This window comes from Stegostoma tigrinum, chromosome 19 (genome assembly GCF_030684315.1).
Source record: "Stegostoma tigrinum isolate sSteTig4 chromosome 19, sSteTig4.hap1, whole genome shotgun sequence".
Lineage (NCBI taxonomy): Eukaryota > Metazoa > Chordata > Chondrichthyes > Orectolobiformes > Stegostomatidae > Stegostoma > Stegostoma tigrinum.
Genome location: NC_081372.1, coordinates 13,720,936 through 13,744,099, shown reverse-complemented (window position 1 = coordinate 13,744,099; position 23,164 = coordinate 13,720,936). Strand labels below are relative to the sequence as shown.

Here is a 23,164-nt window from a genome sequence, read left to right as displayed (position 1 = left end):
TAATGAGACAATGATTTTATTCAGATTCTTGTCTGTGTTCAGTTTACATCCTCAGTTGTAAAGCTCTGAAGAGTGTAGCTGCATTGACATGTGTTGATATTCACACTTAGGAATGTACAGCTGGGACATAACTATATTTACAACTATATTGACAAGTTTCATACCAGGGGATAACTGATCAATAGAAGTTATAAATTATTAATATTGTCAGCAACAAAAGCATTTCAATATATACCTAAGATATGAAACACACAGCAGTGGGTCTCATATTCTATTCTTTCAATCAAAGTCATTTTCACACACTGCCAAGATTATAAAATAAACCGGGGAGGGGGGTGGTGTGAACAAAATAAATCTAGAGTGCATGTGTTTTGATTGCTATTCACAGATGATACAATACTCTGTAACACTTGACGATACCAAGTTTTAATCTAAAATATATTTAGCTCTATATAATTCTCAGCAATGTTAATTGAATAAAAGTGATCGCTAAACTCATGACTAGTGTCAGCTTAAAAGCAATATGCAGCATGATGTTCCTTCATTTTGCTTAGAATTACACTTAACACAAGTAAAAATTCAGTTTCAGTAACAGGCCAAAAGCTAAATCTACTTTTTTTAATCGTTACCTGTATTTCTTCAATAAAGGGTCAGCCATCATTTCCCGGACAAGCATTCCATCTGTAAGAAACTAAGACACAACATTACAGTATTTGTCAATGTATAAGTTCAGAAGTCCTCATGTGACTGCAGTGTTTTAATGAAATGCAATGGTAGCTGGAAGAGCAGCACCTCATCTGTTGATCCTGCACTTTATAGCCTTCAGGACTCAACAGAGTTCAATCAATTCAGAACGGAATCTCTGTCAACATTTCATTCATTTGCATGTTTTTGCCTTGATCTTGTTTTTTCAACTGTTTTTGCATTTGGATAGCAGCCAATTATTTATTTTACCAATCACACCTCCGTAGGATAGATGTGTTATTTCTTTACTTATCCTATTACTACTCACTTTGGCTCTTGCCATTCAATTCTTGTCATTTAACGGCCAGTCTTCATCACAAACATTCCCTTATATTCTTTTTCTCACCCCTCCCAGTTTCACCAACTCGAAACTTATTACATGTTTAAACTTCCCCAGTTGTGATGAAAAAATCATTGAGATAAAAGGCTAACTCTGTTTCATTGATGCGTCTAGAGCTGTTAGTACTTTCAGCATTTTTCTGGTTTTAGTTCAAGGCAGGATATTATGTCGACCCTTTCAAATATAATGCTGCCACTGATACAGTACAATGGCATACTAATGGTATTAGATGACTCAGGTGTCTAGTTTGTGCCTATGAATTGAATGGTGGTAAGATTCTGTTCTGATCATCTGATCAGGAAAATGCCTCATCAATCAATGCCACAATAAGTGGCTCAATACAGGCTTGTCCAAACAGACAGTGGGATGGTCACTTAACTGGCCAATGAGTAGGGATGGAACGAACACAGAAAGGTTGATTAAAGCAATTTTATTTTTAAAATAGAACTTAGCATATCAAAATATTGCAAAGTGTCCAGTTTCAATCCCTAATTGCCCTGAATCATATCAGCCGTGCATGTAATATTCTTTATTGTTTTGGTGTGCTCAAGTTTACCTCAGTAATTATCACTGGCCCCTGAAGTTAAAATTGCTCTGATTAAGCATTCATCAGATTCCAGATCTGACCAGTTATTTGATCAATCAAATAAATTACTGTACCCCAACCTCTCAGAATGGGCCATTAATTACAATGTCGCTTTCTGACCTGAAAACGTTGCTTTTTGACAGGAAATTCAGAAAGTGAGATACGAAAATGATATTGTAGATTATTAGTTAATGAAGGATAGCATGTAATGATTTCATGGAGAACATACTGGCTCGGAGGTAGAAGACAGGGTGGTGGTAGGGCGTTGCTTTTTGGACTGGAGGCCTGTGACCAGCCATGTGCCACAATGATCGGTGCTGGGTCCACTGCTTTTTGTCACTTATATAAATATTGTTACTGTGAATATAGGAAGAATGGTTGGTAAGTTTGCCGTTGACCAAAAATGGGTAATGTAATGATTACTTCAGCGTGCAACGGGACCTTGATCAGATGGGCCAACAGGCCGAGGAGTAGCAAATGGAGTTTCATTTAGATAAACGTGGGGTGTTGCATTTTGATAAGGCAAACCAGGACAGGACTTACGCACTTGATGGTCAGGCCCTTGGGGGGTGCTGCTGAACCAAGAGAACCAGGGGTGCAGATGCATAGTTCCTTGGAAGTGGAGTCACAGGTAGACAGGGTGATGAAGAAGGCATTTGGCACGCTTACCTTCATTAGTCAGAACACTGAATAAAAGAATTGGGGAATCATGTTGTGGCTGGACAGAATAGTGATGAGTACACTTTTGGAATACCATGCACAGTTCTGGTTGCCCTACCACAGGAAGGACGTTATTAAACTTGAACGGGCTTGGAAAAGATTTACAAGGATGTTGCCGGGATTGGAGGGGTGAGTTCTAGGGACGGGCTGAGTAGGCTGGGGCTATTTTTCCTGGAGTGTCGGAGGCTGAAGGATGACTTTACAGAGGGACATAAAATCATCGGGGTGTGAATAGGGTAAATAGCCAAGGTCTTTTCCCTAGGGTGGGGGAATGCAAAACTAGAGGGCATGGGTTTAAGGTTAGAGGGGAAAGATTTAAAAAGGACATGAAGGGTAAAATTTTCATGTAAAGGTAAGTGAGTGTATGGAATGAGTTGCCAGAGGAAGTGGTGGAGGCGTTTAAACATTTAAAAGTCATCTGGATGGGTATATGAATTGGAAGCGTTTAGAGAGATATATGCTGGCAAATGGGACCAGGTCAGGTCAGGATGTCTGGTCAGCACGGACAAATTGGACCAATGGTCTGTTTCCATGCTGTATGACTATATTGGCCCAGATCTTCTAGTCTCTGATTCACAGGAGACCAAATGTACAAACCAAATAGGCACTGGGTCCCCACAGAATTCCTAATGTTTGACCTCTGTGGGAATTTTCCAGGAAGTTTCATTTTCCAGTTGGCAATTCCTTTTTTCCCCAGGAAAAGTGTCGAACAGTGAGTTAGAGTCAGAGACACTGGACAGTTTCACTGTACTGACCTAAGTAATTAACCAGGAAATGCGAAGATGAAATATTGCCTAACTCGCAGGTAACCATACAATTGAGCCCCAAATCCCTCACAATGGCCTACACTCCACCCTGCAATCCAACACAATACCCTCAGCTTGACTAATCCCTACCCAAAATATCCAGCCCTGACCTCTATCCAAGTCAACCAGACCTGACTAGCCCCCCAATAGTCTCCATCAATTTACAATGCCTGACCACCTGGCAACCTGGTCTGACTAGCATCAAGCCAATACACTCATTTATCTCAGAGATAATGGGAACTGCAGATGCTGGAGATTCCAAGATAATAAAATGTGAGGCTGGATGAACACAGCAGACCAAGCAGCATCTCAGGAGCACAAAAGCTGACGTTTCGGGCCTAGACCCTTCATCAGAGAGATCTGATGAAGGGTCTAGGCCCGAAACGTCAGCTTTTGTGCTCCTGAGATGCTGCTTGGCCTGCTGTGTTCATCCAGCCTCACATTCATTTATCTCACCCACTTGGCCCATTCATTCATTCATTCATCCACTTATCCATTCACTGTCCATTTCAACTCTCCTGGTGGCAGACGGTTTCATAAAAAGGGAGTGCACCCAGTTTTATTCCCTGATGTTCAAGGACAACGATGAGGCTCTTCAAGTGAATGTGTGCCCTGGATTTCTGATGAAGCCAGGCTCCAAGGGGCAAATTACAAATGGAAAATAGCATTCGAAGGGAGAATTGGAGTGGATATGCAGGAGATGAGGGCTATTATTGAGCATGATGCATAAGATATGATCATAACGTGAAATATTGATGAATAAGAAGGAAACATAATACGAATAGACAGATACACAAGGTGAAAAATCAGTAGAAGTCATGGGAAAGCGAGGCAGGGAAGGGGTAAGTGATAGCATGACTGCAAATGAAACAGCACACAGTAGTATCAACGTACAGTAGTTATGTGCACACTGCCTGTGAATTTCATGGTTTGAGTGACATTAACCAGCAGTGCCATTCTTGGCGACACACACTGGTAACTGCTACCATACCTTGATTCTCGTTGTATGGTAATCAGTACAATCATCAAAACGGATGGAGTAGCCAACCTCATGACCCAACAGCGCCCCACGCTCCTCTGCAACTCGTCCTGCCACCTGTCAATGGAAGAGAAAACCATTAACAGGGCCCAAACCAGTTTCAGAATTTGCTGGAAAAGCTCAGCAAGTCTGGAAGCATGTGTGGAGAGAAATCAGAGTTAACGTTTCAGGTTGAGTGACCCTTCCTCAGATATCGCTATTCACAGGATCAATGCCCAGACTAACACAACAAAGGAACACTATACTTCCAAGCCAAGGAAAAGATATTAAGATGGGTAACGAAATGCTTGGCTAAAGAGATAATTTTTAAAGAGGGAGGTGACAGCCTACAGATAATATCACAAGACTATTAATCCAGAAAACTAGGAAATGTTCTGGGGACCTGGGTTCAAACCCTGCCATGGCAGAGACGGTCTTTGAATTCAATAAAAATCTGCAATTAAGAGTCCAATGATGACTATGAAACCACTATAGGAAAAATATGTCTGGTTCACTAAGGCACTTTAGGGAAGAAAGCTGCCGTCTTTACCTGGTCTGGCCTACACTTGACACATGGTGTTATATACACTGAAAGGGAAAGAAAGTTGATGAACGCGAACATCAGATCAGGTTTGAGAGGCTGAAACATTATACGCTGGTTCCTAGCTCTTATGGTCTAATGGTGATTCCAACCCACGGCAATGGTGCCTCTGCCCAATTAGGGATGGGAAATATATCCCATTAATGAATAACAAAGAAACACTGGATAGCTTTCCACTTTAAGGACCAGGCAACTAGACATAGCTACTAATGGTGCTACTAAAGGATCAGGAGTAATACACGAGGTTAGATTTAGAGGAACGCAGTCCTCTTGCATGGTTATAGGGCTGGAGGCGATTACAGATTGATAGGGAGAGGCAAGGCTATAGAGGGATTCAAATACAAGGACAAAAAAATTGCAATGTAGGATTATGGATAACCAAATTTTAATGTAGATTAGGACACGTGCAACAGAGTTTTGGATTAACTCCAGTTTATACAGCGAAGTCCGAACCTCGGATTTGTTGCACATGGAATGCCAGCCAAGAACCGAAAGCACTAAATTCAGGAATTTGTCATGGTGTCACATCCAACCCTACTCCTAGACTATAAAACAAAATGCCCTTGATCTAAATTTGAAACATTGAATTCAATTCATCGACCTGATTGTTATTAGGTAGTCTGTCATGGTTATAACTACAGAAGGCTCCCCTGACCTCTTACTTACTGAACAAAGCTCTAAGTTTGAACTGGCTCAGATCAAACATCATTCAAATTAATTATCTGTTTGGATTAGATTTCCAATGTGTGTATTTGCACAGGCAATAACATGGATTTAGACGAAGAAGTATTGAAGAATCTAGTTCATTTCAGTTATTTTTCTGCTGCTCTTTTGCAAATTAACGGAATCAATTTATGCAGCATTTATGAAAGATGTTGGAAAGGGTGGACATGGAATTCAATTCATATTTGCAATATGGTATTGAACAATGAAGGTATAACAGGGATTGAACGAAAATTAAGATTTCACATCAATGGATTGTGTTTCAAGCGAAAGGCACATGTTGTACAACTACTACCTTTCTTCATATTCATTAATACGTCTCATTTTTAGGATAATAGTATCACTGGTACCACCAGCATTTATTTTCTCTCTACTTGTCCTTCAGAAATTGGCGGTGTGTCACTTTTTTGAACCTCTGCAGATCATGTGGTGCGGGTATATCTAGGGCACTGAGAGAGAAGTTGTTCCAGGATTTTCACCCAGAGATGGTGGTTAAATTTCTCATTACAACCTCTCTTTCTGGGTCCATCCAGCAGGTGCATTTATACAGAGCCATAGAACTGTACTGCACAGAAGTCATCCATTTCTCTAACCTATGCCTTTGCCAGCTCTTTGAAAGAGTTAGTAAATAAATTCCACTCTGTTGCCCTTTCCCTTAGAGCCCTGAAACTGTTCTTTTCCAGTATTTCAAAATTATTACCTAATCTGCTTCCACTACCCTTTCAGACAGTGCATTCCAGATCACACCAACTTCCTAGTGCATTCTTCCTCATGGTATACGTCATAATTTGGCACTGTGCTTCCAATGCCTGATGCCAAACTGCTCACATAAATAAATGAACAGTTAATTTGCCTATTACATGGTTAGATGGGCGACAACCTATTTGTTTTTACCTATAAAGCTTGGAGAAGGGGCATGGTCCTAATTACAAGCCTGATCAAGCTCATAACATTTTTGCCTAACAAACCTTCTTGGAAGTCTGCTGTAAGAGAAGCACCCCTGTGCTGACATCTTTTTGTACTTATCTGAGAAAAGCAAAATGCACACCAGCTACTTACTGAAACCGCGGCTACCCTTCGGGGCTGTGTCACACCGATCACTCGGCCTTCTGCTGTCCAGCCAGCCTCTAACAAGTACTGTCAACAAATGGTTGAAAGAAAGAAGCAGTCAGTCCTGTTCATTATTTCTCCTACTATAGATTTGATGATAGGGTGCTGTGGAAGACACATTCAAATACAAGCATTTCCCAGTAACACTTGTTCTCCAAACAGCTTCCTTTCCAATTTGCTCAATCCTCAACTGCAACTCAATACTACTGAGCACTACAGGCAGAGTAAACCATCCCACTTCCAATCTGGTTTGTGAGTTTCCTTTCAGTCTTGTAATATGGCTGCAAAAAATCAAAAGGGTTCTGAAAAGCGTTAGGCAATGTGGTTCAGAAACCCATCAACAGTTCCATGAATGTCTACAATTGTGGGTGCTGCATTTTGGAAAGGCAAATTAGGGCAGGTCTTATACGCTTATCAGTAAAGTCCTTGGAGTGTTGCTGAACAAAGAGACCTTGGAGTAGAGGTTCATAGCTCCTTGGAAGTAGAGTCACAGATCAACAGAACAATGAAGAAGGCATTTGGTATGCTTGCTTTTATTGGTTAGTGTTTAAGTATAGGAGAGGGGAGGTCATGTTGCAACTCTTCAGGACATTGGTTAGTCCACTTTTGGAATACTGTGTGAAATTCTGGTCTCCCTGCTTTGGAAAGGATGCTGTGGAACTTGAAACGATTCAGTAAAGATTTACAAGGATGTTGCCAAGGCTGAAGGGTTTGAGCTATTCGCAAGAGAATGAACAGGCTGGGACTATTTTCCCTGGAGCATTGAAGGCTGAGCAGTGACCTTATAGTGATTTATAAAATCATGAGGGGCATGGATAGGGTGAGTAGCCAAGGTCTTTTCTCTGGAGTGGAGGAGGCCAAAACTAGAGAGCATAGGTTAAAGGTGAAAGGGGAGAGATTTAAAGGGATCGAAGGTGTAACTTTTTTACAAACAGGGTGGCATGTATGGAATGAGCTGCCAGAGGAAGTGGTGGAGGCTGGTACAATTACAACATTTAAAAGGCATCTGGATGGGTATACGAATAGGAAGAATTCAGAGGGATATGGGCCAAATGCTGGCAAACAGGGGGCTAGGCTTATTTAGGATATCAGATTGGCATAGACAAATTGGACTGAAGGTTCTGTTTCCATGCTGTACATCTCTATGACTCTAAAATTAGAATGATGCAGTAGGGAAAAAGGTCATTTTGCCTAATGTGTCCACGCCATTTCTTCAAAAAAGCCAAATTATCCTATTCTTTCCCCAGTGTCCTGCAATTGGTCTCCTCTTCAGGTACAGATTTAACTTCCTAAATTTCTTCTTGATTTATTGTGCAATGTGTGTTACATACAAACACACAAAGAATGAACCTGTTCTGATTTTAAACTCAACTCTACATACCTGCATAACCACACCATTGGTAGCACAAGTGCCACAATTTTAGGCAAAGCATCCTAAAGACAGTGGAAGTGTAATTTTTGAGTGAACCTACATGATTATATACCACTCACCTCAGTGATAACTCATTCAGGGAGATTGAGAAATGTTTCAGATCAGTATTACCAACCTGGGGAATCTGAGTACTTTTTCCACACCCGGTTTCACCAACTATCACCACGGTCTGATAGTTTTCTACCAAGTAAAGGATGTGATTCCTGTGCTAAAAAAAAGGGAAAAACTTCACTGCAAATTGTTACTGTAAGAAAAAAGTCCCACCTACATATAACTTTGTAAAAATGCTATCACCTTCATTTGGATTTACAAACCATGGTAGAAGTTCTCAATTTTAAATTCAACAGCTTGCAGCTTTTATGAGAAAAGGATGGATTAGTGGACATGAAATCATATATATTAACAATATAAATTGACAATTTAATGCAAAGCAATCATCTCAGCTCCAGGAGATCTCTGCAGGAGTTACTCAGGGTACTGTCTTAGGTCTAAACATCTTCAAGCTGATTTTTCAATGACCTTCCCTCCATCATAAGGTCAGAAGTGGGGATATTCGCCAATGATTGCACAATGTTCAACACCATTTGCAACTCCTCAGACGCTGAAGCAGTCTAAGGCCGAATGTAGCAAGATCTGGACAATATCCAGGCTTGGGCAGACAAGTAGCAAATAACATTTGCGCCACACAAATGTCAGGCTATGACCATGATCATTAAGAGATCATCGGCACCTCTTGACATTCAATCACTGAACTAGCTCGGTATTAATATCCTGGGAGTTATCATTGTTCAGAAACTCAACTGGGCTCATCACAGAAATGCAGTGGCTACAACAGCAGGAAGTAACTCACCTCCTGATTCTCCAAAGCCGGTCTACCATCTACGAGGCACAAGTCAGGAGCGAATGGAATACTCCTCACTTGCCTGGATGAATGCAGCCCCAACAACACTGAAGGAGCTTGACACCATCCAGAACAAAGCAGCCCACTTGATTGGGACCACATCCAAAAGCATCCACTCCCTCTACCTCTAAATACTGACCAGCCAGCGATGCTCATATCCCACAAAATGAATTTTAACTATAATTTCTATTTGTAAATGGTCTAAATCATAGAGTCTGATTAACAAAACAATGGCCTACATGCTCCACCATGCTTTCAGTCTCCTATTTAAGGAGTTTTCTGTTATATCAGGAAATTTAGATACAACAACCAAGCGAGGAAAAGAATTCTTGCAGACAACTCAGGCATGCTCCACACAATTCACAGCACCAACAGCAGCTACTTGCCTGTCTAGGAATGAAGTGGCTTTGTGTTACGCAGTAAGCAGGGTTATGGAGAAACAGCACAGGAATGTGACTAATTTGAACAGTTTTCCTAAAGCATAGGTTTCAGACCATATGGTATATTTTCCTCCCTGGTGCAGTTGGGAAGCAATTTCCAGGATTTTGAGCCAGCTGCAGGGAAGGAATGGCAGTACAGTACTGCATTGGCATGGTGTGAATTGGGGGGGCTATGGCAAGTGGTAACATTCCCTTGCACCTGATACATGCATTCTTCTCGAAGACAGAGATCACAGTTTTGGAAGATGCTGTCAAAGGGGCCTTGGTGAGTTGCTCCAGTACATCTCGTAGATGGTTCATGCTGCTGTCATTCTATGCTGGTGCCGAAGGCAGGGAATGTTTAAAGTCCAAGCAAGTGACCTGCTTTTGCCTGGATGGTGTTAAGCTTCTCGAGTGTTGTTACAGCTGGACTCATCTGGGGAACTGGGAGTATTCCTTCACATTCCCAACTTTGGCTTGGTAAATGAAGAAAAGGTTTGGAGTCAGGAGGCAGGTTACTCACCCCCAAACTTCCCAGCTCTCATAGCCGAAGTATTTATATGGCTGGTCTAGGTACATTTTTGAAAAGCCTAAAATGTTGATGGCACAGTTTTCTGAGATGATAACTCTACTAAATGTCAAGTATGCACAGTCAGATTCTGTCACTTATGAACAAAAGCCATGATCATGGATGTGAGTTTGCTCGCTGAGCTGGAAGGTTAGTTTTCAGACGTTTTGTCACTTTTTTTATTTGAAAAAATATACTTTATTCATAGAATGTACAAAAAATAAAACATTTATACACCTACCCAGTCATGCAAGCCAGTCCGGGTTACCCAGGGGGTACGTACACCAACTAAAGGAGAAAACAAAACAGAAAGAAAAAAAAACAAAGCAAAGAAACCACCCCGGCAGTCGTCACCCCGTACAGTCCCCGTTGGCCCCCTGACCAGTTGGGGAAGGTGCCAGCTGGGCCCAGTTACCAGATAGGGCCCTTTTTTCTATTCTGGACGAGGGGTTTCATGCCGTGGTCTTTCCCCACCGCGCCTTGGCGGCAGCTGCCCCAAGCTTTAGCGCGTCCCTCAGCACGTAGTCCTGGACCTTGGAGTGCGCCAGTCTGCAACACTCGGTTGGGGTCAGTTCTTTCAGCTGGCAGACCAGCAAGTTGTGGGCAGACCAAAGAGCGTCTTTCACCGCATTGATGGTCCTCCAGGCGCAGTTGATGTTGGTCTCAGTGTGAGTCCCCGGAAACAGCCCGTAGAGCACGGAGTCCCGCGTCACGGAGCTGCTCGGGACGAACCTCGACAAATACCACTGCATCCCCCTCCAGACCTCCTGCGCATAGGCACACTCCAGAAGGAGGTGATCGACAGTCTCGTCCCCCCCACAGCCACCTCGAGGGCAGCGTGCGGTGGCGCAGAGATTCCGGGCATGCATAAAGGATCTCACTGGCAGAGCCCCTCTCACCACCAGCCAAGCAATGTCCTTGTGCTTGTTTGAAAGTTCTGGCGATGAGGCATTCTGCCAAACGACTTTGGCAGTCTGCATGGGGAACCACACGACGGGATCCACCCTCTCCTTTTTCCGAAGGGTCCCGAGGATACTACATGCTGACCACTGCCTGACGGCCTTGTGGTCAAAGGTATTTCCTTTCAAAAATTTCTCCACGAAGGACAGGTGGTACGGAACGGTCCAACTACTCGGAGCGTTCCGCGGCAATGAGGCCAGGCCCATCCTTCGCAACACCGGGGACAGGTAGAACCTCAGTAAGTAGTGACACTTGGTGTTTGCGTACTGAGGATATACGCACAGCCTGATGCAGCCGCACACAAAAGTAGCCGTCAGGGCGAGGGTGGCGTTCGGTACGTCCTTTCCCCCATTTCCCAGGTCTTTGTACATGGTGTCCCTGCGGACCCGGTCCATCCTCGACCCCCAAATGAAGTGGAAGATGGCCCGGGTGACCACAGCGGCGCAGGTCCAGGGAATAGGCCAGTACCAAAAGCCCCTCGCACCTGACAACCAGGTTCTTACCCGCCATGGAGAGGGACCGGAGCGTCCACCTGCCCAGCTTCTGCTTCAATTTGGTGATACACTCCTCCCAAGTCTTAGTGCACGCCCCAGCTCCACCAAACCAAACACCCAGCACCTTCAGGTAGTCTGTCCTGACGGTGAAGGGGATGAAGGAGCGGTCGTCCCAGTTCCCGAAGAACATGGCCTCGCTCTTACCCCTATTGACTTTGGCACCCGAGGCCAGTTCAAACTGGCCGCAGATGCCCAACAGTCTACTCACCGACCGACGATCGGTGCAGAAGACGGTGACATCGTCCATGTACAGGGAGGTCTTGACCTGAAGGCCTCCGCTGCCTGGGATAGTCACGCCCTTCAGGCTCACGTCCTTCCTGATGGAGGCGGCGAAGGGCTCCACACAGCACACGAACAAGGCAGGAGAGAGCGGGCAGCCCTGCCTGACTCCAGATCTAACAGGAAAACTGTCCGATTCCCACCCGTTGATCAAGACTGCGCTAACGATGTTGGCGTAGAGCAGCCGGATCCAATTGCGGATGCCCTCCCCGAACCCCAATTTGGAGAGGACGTCCCTCATGTAAGCATGAGAAACCCTGTCGAAGGCCTTCTCCTGGTCCAGGCTGACGAAGCAGGTGTCCACCTGCCTGTCCTGTACGTAGGCGATCGTATCCCTGATGAGCGCGAGGCTCTCAGCGATCTTCCTGCCCGGCACAGCACAAGTTTGGTCAGGGTGAATCACTGACTCCAGGACAGACCTGACCCGGTTGGCTATGACCTTGGCCAGGATTTTGTAGTCCACGTTCAAAAGTGAAATGGGACGCCAATTCTTAATTTCTTCCCTCTCCCCCTTCCTCTTGTAAATGAGGGTGATGATGCCCTTCCTCATGGGCTTGCACATTTCCCCTGCCCGAAGCGCACTATCGTACACCTCCAGCAGGTCCTGGCCGACCAGGTCCCACAGAGCGGAATACAGCTCGACCGGTAAGCCGTCGCTCCCGGGAGTCTTATTCCTCTCCAAGGACTTGAGGGCTCTGGTCAGCTCGTCCAGGGATATCGGCCGGTCCAGCCACTCCCTTGTGCCGTCGTCTAAGACCTCCGTGATAGATGACAGGAACGACTCGGAGGCCGTGCTGTCCGTGGGCTTCGTGTCGTACAGTCCGGTATAGAAGGATCTGCTGATCCTCAAAACGTCGGGCCGAGACAACGGCACCGAGCCGTCGTCCTCCTTCAGCCGGCTAAGCACAGAGCTCTCTTTGTGACCTTCTGAAAGAAGAAACGCGAGCACGTCTCGTCCTGCTCCACGGAGCGGACCCTGGACCGGAAGATTATCCGGGAGGCGTCCGCGGCGAAGAGCGAGGCTTGCTGGCCCCTCACCTCACGGAGGTCCTCCGTGACATCGACCCCCATCAACTGCAGAAGGAGCAGGTTCTGACCCTTTTCTGGAGTCGCGACAGCTTTCCCCGCCTCTCTCTTGCCTTCTGAACACCCTTGAGGACAAAGAACCTCTTGATGTTCTCCATCTGTCCCTTCATGCCCATTGCCCAGGCTAACTGCTGGACGCTCTCCGGGCTCAGGAAACCGTCCGTGCTGCCTTCCGGGTGGCATCCCCCCGTCAGGGGTGCGGAGGCAGGAGGGTCCGGCTCCGGGTCAGGCTGGGGGCGCGCTGTTCCCTCCTTCCCGCCTGGAAGTTCCGGGGGGCCCTCCAGGGCTCCAGCGGCACTTGACTGGGTGTTGGAGGGAGCCTCAGGATGCCTCCCGTCACCTGGAAGCAGGGTGCTGCTTTCCTTCCCCCTCGAGATCTTTAACTTCTGCTTCGGGTGGGCCCTCTCCGAATCCCCCTCGTCAGAGGAGCTCTTATAGCCCCCCGTAGCTGCCTTTTCCCGCCTGATGGTTGCGGTTCCTGGGCCTGTCGACGCACCTTCCTCCTCGCTTTCCGGACTGTTATCCATTCCCCTGGGTCACCTGTCGCCGCCTCCATCGACTCCGGGTTGTCCACAGGTGCACCTTCATCTACCTTCTTCACGGAAACACGGATGGTGTTCCGGACCCCCTGACCTGGGGCACGAGCACTTGCCGCAGCCATTGTTGCAGGTTGGCTGCTCCCCTGAACCAGCGTTAGGCCAAAGCCAGCATTAAGATCCACTGGTCGCAAGGGTGCACAGCCAACCAGACGTCTTCCTTTCACCTCCAAGACAGCACTCTCCTCCTCTCGGTCCAAAACAGAGTGGGTCTTTATTTTGTTCCAGATGTAAGCTGGTTCACTGAGCTTGAAGGTTTGTTCCCAGACGTTTCGTCACCATTCTAGGTAACATCCTCAGTGAGCCTCTGACGAAGCGCTGGTGTTATGTCCCGCTTTCTATTTATCTGGTTAGGTTTCCTTAGGTTGGTGATGTCATTTCCTGCGTTGGTGATGTCATTTCCTGTTCTTTTTCTCAGGGGATGGTAGATTGGCTCCAAATCGATGTGTTTGTCGATGGAGTTCCGGTTGGAATGCCATGCTTCTAGGAATTCTCGTGCGTGTCTCCGTTTGGCTCGTCCTAGGATGGATGTGTTGTCCCAATCAAAGTGGTGTCCTTCCTCATCTGTTTGTAAGGATACGAGTGATAGTGGGTCATGTCGTTTTGTGGCTAGTTGATGTTCATGTATCATTGCGGACAAACTGGCAGAAAGCTAGCCACCAGGATACATGAACATCAACTAGCCACAAAACGACATGACCCACTATCACTCGTATCCTTACATACAGATGAGGTAGGACACCACTTTGATTGGGACAACACATCCATCCTAGGACAAGCCAAACAGAGACACGCACAAGAATTCCTAGAAGCGTGGCATTCCAACCGGAACTCCATCAACAAACACATTGGCTCCAAATCAATCTACCATCCCCTGAGAAAAAGAACAGGAAATGACATCACCAACACAGGAAATGACATCACCAACCCAAGGAAACCGAAACAGATAAATAGAAAGCGGGACATAACACCAGCGCTTCGTCGGAGGCTCACTGATGATGTTACCTAGAATGGTGACGAAACGTCTGAAAACTACCCTTGCAGCTCAGCGAGCAAACTCACATCCAGAACCTCAACCTGAGCTACAAATCTTCTCAAAACTCGCTAGCCTTGATCATGTTCTGATCTTGCAGACACTGTCTGATTCAGTACCTGGGGAGGTGTGAATGGTGCTGAATATGGCACAATCAATGGCTAATATCCCACTGCCGACCGTAAGATAGGTGGGCAGGTCATTGAATAAGCAGCTGAAGATGTTTGAGCTGAGCATTCTTTCCTGAGGAACTTCCGCAGTGATACCCTTAGAGGTCTGGTGCCAAGCAGCTTTGATAAAGCCAAACTGAAAAATGCTGACAACGTCTGATGGCGTGATAACTGGCCAGAACGGATACATTCTGCTCTGTGTGTTCAAGACATACATTGGGAACTTTCCACGTTTCAGGTGAAAACCTGTATTGTAACTGAACTGAAATAGCCTTGCTTGAGGGCTTATGCTTTTCAGGAGCATAGTACTTTGGAATCAGACTTGGGATGTTGAGAGAAACCTTAACTTTTTCAGTATCCAGTGTCTTCAGTTGTTTCTTGATATCACAGATAGTGAGCCAAATTGAATGAACACCAGGTACTTCATGAGGAGGCCAATTTCCCCAGGTCACCAGCACCCAGATCTAGAATGTTAGTTGTTTAATTATATTTCACAGAACACATGAATTTCATAGACTTTAGACAGGGATTAGCTGTGATATCAACAGTACACCCACCAGCAGCAATGTGTGTGCCGTCACAGCATTTGCTCCAGCTCGGACAGTAAGAAAGAAGTGTAAAATACATAATGTAAAAGCATTCTCAAATTCAGGCTTTCTGGTGCTGCAATACTGACAAGTGGCCACAAGAGTCCATCAGAAAACCAGCTCAGACATGTCTTCAGTGATAATGGGAACTGCAGATGCTGGAGAATCCAAGATAACAAAGTGTGAAGCTGGATGAACACAGCAGGCCAAGCAGCATCTCAGGAGCACAAAAGCTGACGTTTCTAGGCCCGAAACATCAGCTTTTGTGCTCCTGAGATGCAGCTTGGCCAGATGTGTTCATCCAGTTTCACACTTTGTTATCTCAGACATGTCTTCATTGTGGTAAACAGCCTCTGTACTCACTAAGAACAGGGGTTTCAATGCAGGTTTCCTGAAGGTTTTGAAAATAAGAGACCATCAAACCCTAGGATGTTCCACTTCTGTATTTACATATTAAAGTGTCAGTTTGGCCTCGTGATAGCACTTGAAAAAAACTGTTGGTTGGATCTCCCATCCGAAGATTTGAATGCCTTATCTGAACTGACATTACAATGCAACACTGAGAGAATCAGAGATGCTAGATCAAATGTTAAGTTGAGGCCCCATCTTTCTGTTCAGCTGAATATAAAAGACCTAGTGGTCCTATTCAAAGAGTAGAAAATTCTTCCAAGGCTCAAGTCACCAGCAACATAATCATTGCTGTCTTCTCAGGCACCTACGATTTCATTCACTTCACTAGCAATAGCCATATAATCAGCTGCCAAGATCCTAAACTCTAGAATTCCCTCCTTACACCTCTCCACTTTGCTACTTCTTTTACCTACTCTATGACACTCCTTAAAACCAACCCTTTTTGATTGAGCTTTTACTCATTTGCCTAATATCTCATTAAGTGGCAGGGTCTCAAATTTCCTCTCCTAATACTGCGTCAATTCCGTCAAGCAACTCAGTCAATTTTATGATGTTAAAAGTGCCATATAAATACAAGTTGCTACATACAATTTGAGTTGTTGCAATTGCTTTAATTCGAAACAACAGCAAACACACATGACACAGCTGAAGGTATACAGAAAAATACCAAAGAAAACTGTATTCTCTTTGTCATTTTTGGGTTCAAGTTTTGTTCCTGTTAAAAATGGACTCAAAATGGCGACACTGATCACAATCATATTTCTGGAACGCCTGTATTGTATAGACATTTTAGCTGAAGCTGACGCAAAGGACACAAAGACAAGCTACCTGCTTCCAGCTAGCTGTCTCAAAGGGCAACATCAAGACCCATTATGCGAAATAAGCTAATGCTTTTACAGTAGCCTGGTCACCTTGCAACGGAAATTGTAATGGGGGAAATAAAGCTACATTGTCAGTTAACTACCTTCTCCTTAGCCCGCAGAGATGAACCCTTAGCATCTGAAATGTTTTTGTCTCATGACTGAAATCAGTGCCTGTTGATTTGTTTAAAGACACGATTCCGTAATTCTGAATCAGATGCTGCCTTAATGTTATTAGAAGTGCAGCTCCAGGCTTTCGCAGCTAGAAGGTCTGCTCTTCATCTCTCTCTCTCTCTCTCTCTCTCAAAAACATCAGAAAACATCTCAGATATTCTTTGCCAAACTGGACTATTTCTCAGAGTACAAGAAAAAACATACAAAGATTGCAACTTTGACTGCCATCCAAATGCATCTCAGCTCCCAGAGAAAAAGAATTACAGCAAGATCAGCCAACTGACAGACTCCAAAAGGAAAAAGTTAATTTACATTTCAAGGTGACCAGATAACAGCAAAAGCATCAGTGCTCTTTTTTAGAATGATGGGCTTTCATGTTGCCCTTTGTCTACAGACAGCTGGAAGCAGGTAGTTTGTATTTTGTCCTTTGACTCCAAGTCACATAAATGAATACCAACATCATTGATTTTCTAAATAAAAAACTAATAAGTTGTCAGGCCTTCCCTTTCTTTCTACCTTGTGTGCTTTCTGTGCATTAAATAGCTAAGCAATTCCTCATAATGTGAATACTTTGTTATCAAACCTTATATTTGATTTTAACTTAAAGGACTTTGAAATAAAATAAAGGCAAAGTTGCATTCTGAAACAAAAGTGGTTTGGATAGCATGTTTTTGCTTATCTCATAAAGGGACAAGAGTAAAACTGAAAGGAGTAAATTAAATAGTACCTCACAGTCTCATGCTTAAGAGTGAAAAAGCAATCATAACTTAAATTGACCCCTGTTTCCCTTTTGTCCATGATACATGACAAAACTTTTTTGCTAGCTACGTCGAGCTGTCCAATATATCTTACTATTTATTACTGTAATTTACATGCTGCATCCTTGTGGAAAAAATGATAGATTGAAATATTTTCATTTTTAAAAAAATCTAATTTCATGAAAATAAAACTAAAAAAGACTGGCTTGGTCTTTATTAAGAAAAAGATAAAAACTAGTCCAAAATAATTCATCGCTCAAACAAGCATAAATTATATGATAAAACAAAGATCTGCAGATCTGAATAAAAAATAAAAATTGCTGGAGAAACCCAGCAGGTCTGGCTGCATCAGTGCAGAGAAAATAGAAACAGAAACAGCACAAATATCTCAACTTCTAGAAGTTAACTTAAATATGGATGTCAGAAATAATAAATCTAAGTTATTCCATTGTAATATACCTTAAAGATAGGAAGCTTTTGCCTCTGTTGTTCTATGGAGAGGGATGCATATCGATTGTAAATCACTGCAGTGCCACTTGCTTCTGCAGAACTCATTCGCTCCTCGGATATACTCACTCCAGGTCCCTCAGTACCTAAGCGATGGGATACAGCGAAACTGAATTTTAAAATCTGTATTTTCACTTGAAATAAAAAACTTAATCTTTCTCATTTCCCACCTGAAGACTCACATTCCTGTTAAGGGTTGTGTTTAAACTGTGAACTTTCTCAAAAATTAGACAAGGTATTTAGCAGATTATATCATAAAATACATTTGAGTCCTACCCATCATTCACAGTAAGTCATAATGTGTCATTGTCAGAAATATGGTTAATGTTTTCCCCTCCACTGCCCCAAATTTGAAAAGAAGGTAGGACATTACAAACGCAAGAAATAGGAGCAAAGATCATTTGGCCCCTCACCCCTTTCTAGTCAAATGGCATAATCCTACAATTATGGCCAGTCCTGATCCCTTTAAGAGCATCAGCTGTAGCTTAGCGTCACCATTTGTGCTGCTTAATCAAAAGGAAGTGGGTTCAATTCTTTCTCCAGAAAACTGAGTACACAAATCAAGGCTGACACTCGGGGAGTACTGCACTGTCAGACATGCCGATTTCAGATGGCCTGTAAAACGGAGGCCCAGTGAGAAATTTCTGTTTCTTACTTAATAACAGTGACTAGACTTCAAAAGTACTTGTTGGTTATAAAAGCATTTTCAGACATTCTTGAAGGACATCTGATAAACATGAATTCTTTCCAATTTCAGCACTTATTTTTATAGCCAGAAACAAAGCTATGAAAGTAAGGACATTTCAGTTGGATTGCTTGGAATACAAACTGACCAAAGGCTGTATTTTATTTCAATTTGTTCACAGAATGTGGGCAGAGGTGGCAAAGTATTCATTGCCCAGCTCTAATTACATTTAGGAAGGTCACGGTGAATTGCCACCTTTAAGACAGCCAAGTTGCTTGTTCAGGCAGTCAGTTAAGAGTCAACGAGAGTACTTTGCCATGATGTGGAGTGGCATGCTGGCCAGATCAGATAAGAAAGTCAGATTTCCTTCCTAAAAGGATATTAGAGAAACAGATGGATTTTTCCTACAATCCAGTAGTCCGTTACTGACACCAATTTTTTAAACTCCAAATTTAATTTAATTGAATAGAAATTCCTTAGTTTTCATAGTGATATTTCAATTCACATCTCCCAGTTGTTAGTCTGGGACTTTGGAGTGCTCACCCTATAATGTGGCCCATGTTCTTATTCCTCACATGATGACACTCCGATGCACTGCCTCACCACGCATTAGGGTGGCAGCACTTATGGCCAATTCCTAGTAACCTTTCAGAAACTACTTTCTTGAAACATTACAGCCTATTTACCGTATGTAGACCCACAGTACTATTCAGGTGGGAACTCCACCTTTCCTATAAGAATCACAGTCTCAGTCATCACTGGTGGTAAAAAGAACTAGGGTATTTCCAAACAGTCACATGGGACAAAGGAGATACACTGAGCCCACTGCTGCTCCCACATACCAGTGTTTGATTAAAGTCAGTCAAAAAGGAAGCTCCATCCTTCATTGCAACTAAGGAATCTCAGAAGAGCTCAGTGTGATGTTGTTGTTGCTGGCCATTTACAAACATACTGACGTTCTTCAGGATTTTAATCACCCAAAAGCTTACAAACTGCTTAGTACCTGAGGTTTCCAAACATAAATTTCTATTAGAACATAGAATATGGAACAGTACAGCACAGAACAGGCCCTTCAGCCCACGATGTTGTGCCGACCATTGATCCTCATGTATGCACCCTCAAATTTCTGTGACCATATGCATGTCCAGCAGTCTCCAGCAGTAAAAAATTTAAAACAAAAAAAATGCTGAAGAAACTCAGCAGGTCTGGCAGCATCAATGGAGAAAGATGCAGAATTAACGTTTCAAGTTCAATATGCCTCTTCTCCAGAACTCCGAAGACTCTGCCAGACTTGTTGAGCTCCTTCAACATTTTTTAAAATGTTAAATTTGATATAAAACATTTATTGTTATCAACCTCAGACAATGGGCAGTTTGTAAACCGTTGCTTATAACTGCATCATAAAGAAAGTGCATGAAAATAAAAATAAATACTGCAGATGCTGGAGATCTGAAACATAAAGAGAAACTACTGGAGATTCTCAACAGTATGGCAGCATCAACAGAGTTCTGAAGAAGAGATAAATCGAACTTGATATATTAACTCGGTTTCTCTCTCCACACACGCTGCCAGGCCTGCTGAGTGTATCTATATTTCTTCTTTTAACTTCTGATCTCTAGCATTCGCAGTAATTTGCTTTTATGTTTTTGGAAATTCTTTATAAGATGTGACCACAAGACCTTAGCAGCAGGAAGGGGTCAGTCTGAGGCTCAATTCTTGCCCGAGTGGTCGGCCACAGCAAGAATAAACACAACACCAAAAGGACTGGGGGTACTGGAGAATGACCAGGAAACTTTGCCGCCTATTTAAACGTCGATACAAAGTTCCTATAACCAATTCTCTGGGAACCTTCCTGCAATGCTCCCTTTTCCCAAATTGATATAATACGTCCATTCTGACAGCAAACCCCAGCCGTCCTCTTCGTATTAAAATATAAAAGATTTTTCCTTAATTTATGGCTCTGTGGGCTACCTGCCGCTCCACAGCAACATCCCCCGCGCCGGTGCCGCTCCGGCTTTTAATTTATTCCCTTCAATATTTCATTTTTACCTGGTTTCCAAAACTTCGGCATTAGCATGGGGGCCGCCATCTTGGTGTGAAAGGTCACTGGGAGATCTGCCAATCACTGTGACGTCACCGCTGGGAGCACAGCTCCTCTTTGCAGAGTTGCATTGGGTCACGTTCAGCTCAGTTATGACAACCTTGGTAATTTTTAGGAAAGAAAAGGAATAATATGTGTAAACGTCGCAATGCATTAGTTGGTTTGCTTAATAGTAGGCCAACTAGAAAAATAAGTGATGACTCCTGATTTACCTCTCAGACATTTGAGTATTGGAACACTGATTTAAACGAAAGAAAACACTGCAACGACAATATAAATATTTCAAAATGATTTTTCTAAAGGAAAAGAAAGGTGTGACCAGAACTTTTGAACTGGTAGACGAATATCAATGAGTTAAGTGGGGCGGGATAAATTAAAACTAAAATAGCCTTGGAGGTAAAGAGATTTAGGCATTGGATGTGGTATTAGATAACGATGATGAGTTGCTAGAAGTGATGGAGTTGATCGCTCTGGGGAAACAGCTAAGCCAACAAATCGTCTTAGCACCAAAACGTTAGGGTGTTACAGCGCAAGGGTGGAAGAAAATGGAATAGGCAAAGGAGGGACGTGGCAGCAAATTGCAAGGGCCAATTACAGTTTAGGTGGTGTTTGGCTAAAATATAAAGGAAATGCAAGAAGCGAGCGATTGACGAATGGTGAAGTGACCATATTTGCATTAGTATCAGCCCAGGAATCATTTCAGGCACACGAACGAATGCCATATTACTTCGGTGAACGTTTTAAAACAGCAGCTGAATAATAACTTGTGGCAAGAAAAATGCCCACATCTGCACATTGATTTGGAGAAACATAGCAGGATATGTACAAAATACAGTCAAAACAATCTCCAAAAGCATTAACTTTAACGTGGTGAGTAAGAAGCACCCAATTTAATTATGACAAATATCTGAAAAGGATTCCCAAATGAAAGAGAGGATATAAAAACTCTGGAATCATTTAAGAAACAATTAAAAATTTCAAGTCAGAAATACTGGAGCTTCTTGGATTGATTAATTAAGATGGGCCAAACAGCCCTTAATCACCATAATTATCTTGTAGAAGCATTAGAAAGAATTCATTCTTGTGTACTAACAGAACATATTGGGAACCGTAAAATAATTGACGCACCGTTAGGTTTGAATAATAGGAAATAAGTCACAAATTAAGGAATTAAATAGGCAAGGGATAAGGGAAGAATTGAAATATATTGAAAGTAATGTTGAACTACAGTCATCACTTACAAAGGGCAATAGTCAGGATAATAAATGCACCAATAAAGGGCAGTTAGAAACGTGGGCTCATTAAAATAAATTTGAATGTAAATGGTTATTGTACATCATAGCTCACATGTTTTTCTCTTTGGGGATTGGTGGCAAAGTGTCAGAAAGATTAGCAGGCTGATCATCAATTTGTAGCATCGTATGACACACTTTTACCACGGCTAACTCCCAGGGTGCAACTTGAGATTCTGATTCAGAAGTAGAGGTTCTACAGACAATGACAAGATCTAACTGAATATCAGTAGATCATTAAGTGTCAGAAATGCTAAATATCTTACTCACCAAAGCTGGAAAATGTCACAGTAAATGTACATAGAAGCAAGAGATAAAGGAACAAAGACAAATGATAGAAATTAATAAAATTAAATAATTGAAGGGAAACAAATAGATATTGTTCTTAAAAAGGAAAACGGCAAAGAAGTCAGAGATGCATTTTACAGTCTCGATAACTAAATTATGTGGTGGCAAGTTATTTTATTTTAGAATTCCTAGCGAGAGATTTGCTTAAATTGTTTCACTAAGGACAGAATCTGAGGGCGCAAATGGTCTTCAATACAGAAGGTACATTTAACTGAATAGGCTTCTTTGATAGTCAATGATGTATTCAGAGGCAGAAGGATCAATGAATGACATCTACAGAATCCATGTATAAGTACCATACAGGAAATGTCTAAAATAGAGGGACATGAAAGTGGGGCTAACTTACTGTGCAGATCAGAAATAGATTATCAGGTGAAAAAAAGAGATTGGGATGAAAGGAATCCCTAGACCATGATGAATGGTGCATCAGTTTTTCATTATGTCTAATAGGTACTCTTCGAACAAATTATTAATGGAAAGTCATAGCATCCATTTTGTCACAAGATTGTCACAGCAGAGGAGACCATTCAGCCCATTATGTCTATGCTAGCTCAGAATGACAAATGCATCTACTGCTATTCCCAAATGTTCTCCTTGTAATGCTGTGGTTCCTTTCCTTCCAGATAACAATCTAGGCATTGCATTGCAGATTTTAGTTCTTCGCTGCATTATAGGAATAGGGTATTGTTAAGAAAAAAAATGTAATGAGGAATATTTTACATACTGATGCTTCACATTTAATTCAGAACATAGATTTGGGACGCACTGTCCAAATTTGCAGTCAGAATTCGAGTT

The 23,164-nt window shown here is 43.0% G+C and overlaps 1 protein-coding gene across 1 annotated transcript in view; it reads right to left on the bottom strand.

The window, feature by feature from the left end:
• The window catches only part of dhx35 (DEAH-box helicase 35), a 59,744-nt gene extending 39,009 nt beyond the window's left edge, over nt 1-20,735 (bottom strand). Inside the window, exons 1-6 of the mRNA XM_048550378.1 lie at nt 20,678-20,735; nt 17,896-18,029; nt 8,196-8,288; nt 6,598-6,675; nt 4,188-4,292; nt 630-691 (exon numbers count right to left, since the gene is read on the bottom strand). Of these exons, the coding sequence (XP_048406335.1) occupies nt 630-691; nt 4,188-4,292; nt 6,598-6,675; nt 8,196-8,288; nt 17,896-18,029; nt 20,678-20,717 (512 nt within the window). The 5' untranslated portion in view covers nt 20,718-20,735. The remainder of the gene's footprint in view (nt 1-629; nt 692-4,187; nt 4,293-6,597; nt 6,676-8,195; nt 8,289-17,895; nt 18,030-20,677) is intronic.
• Between the last annotated feature and the right edge of the window lie 2,429 nt (nt 20,736-23,164).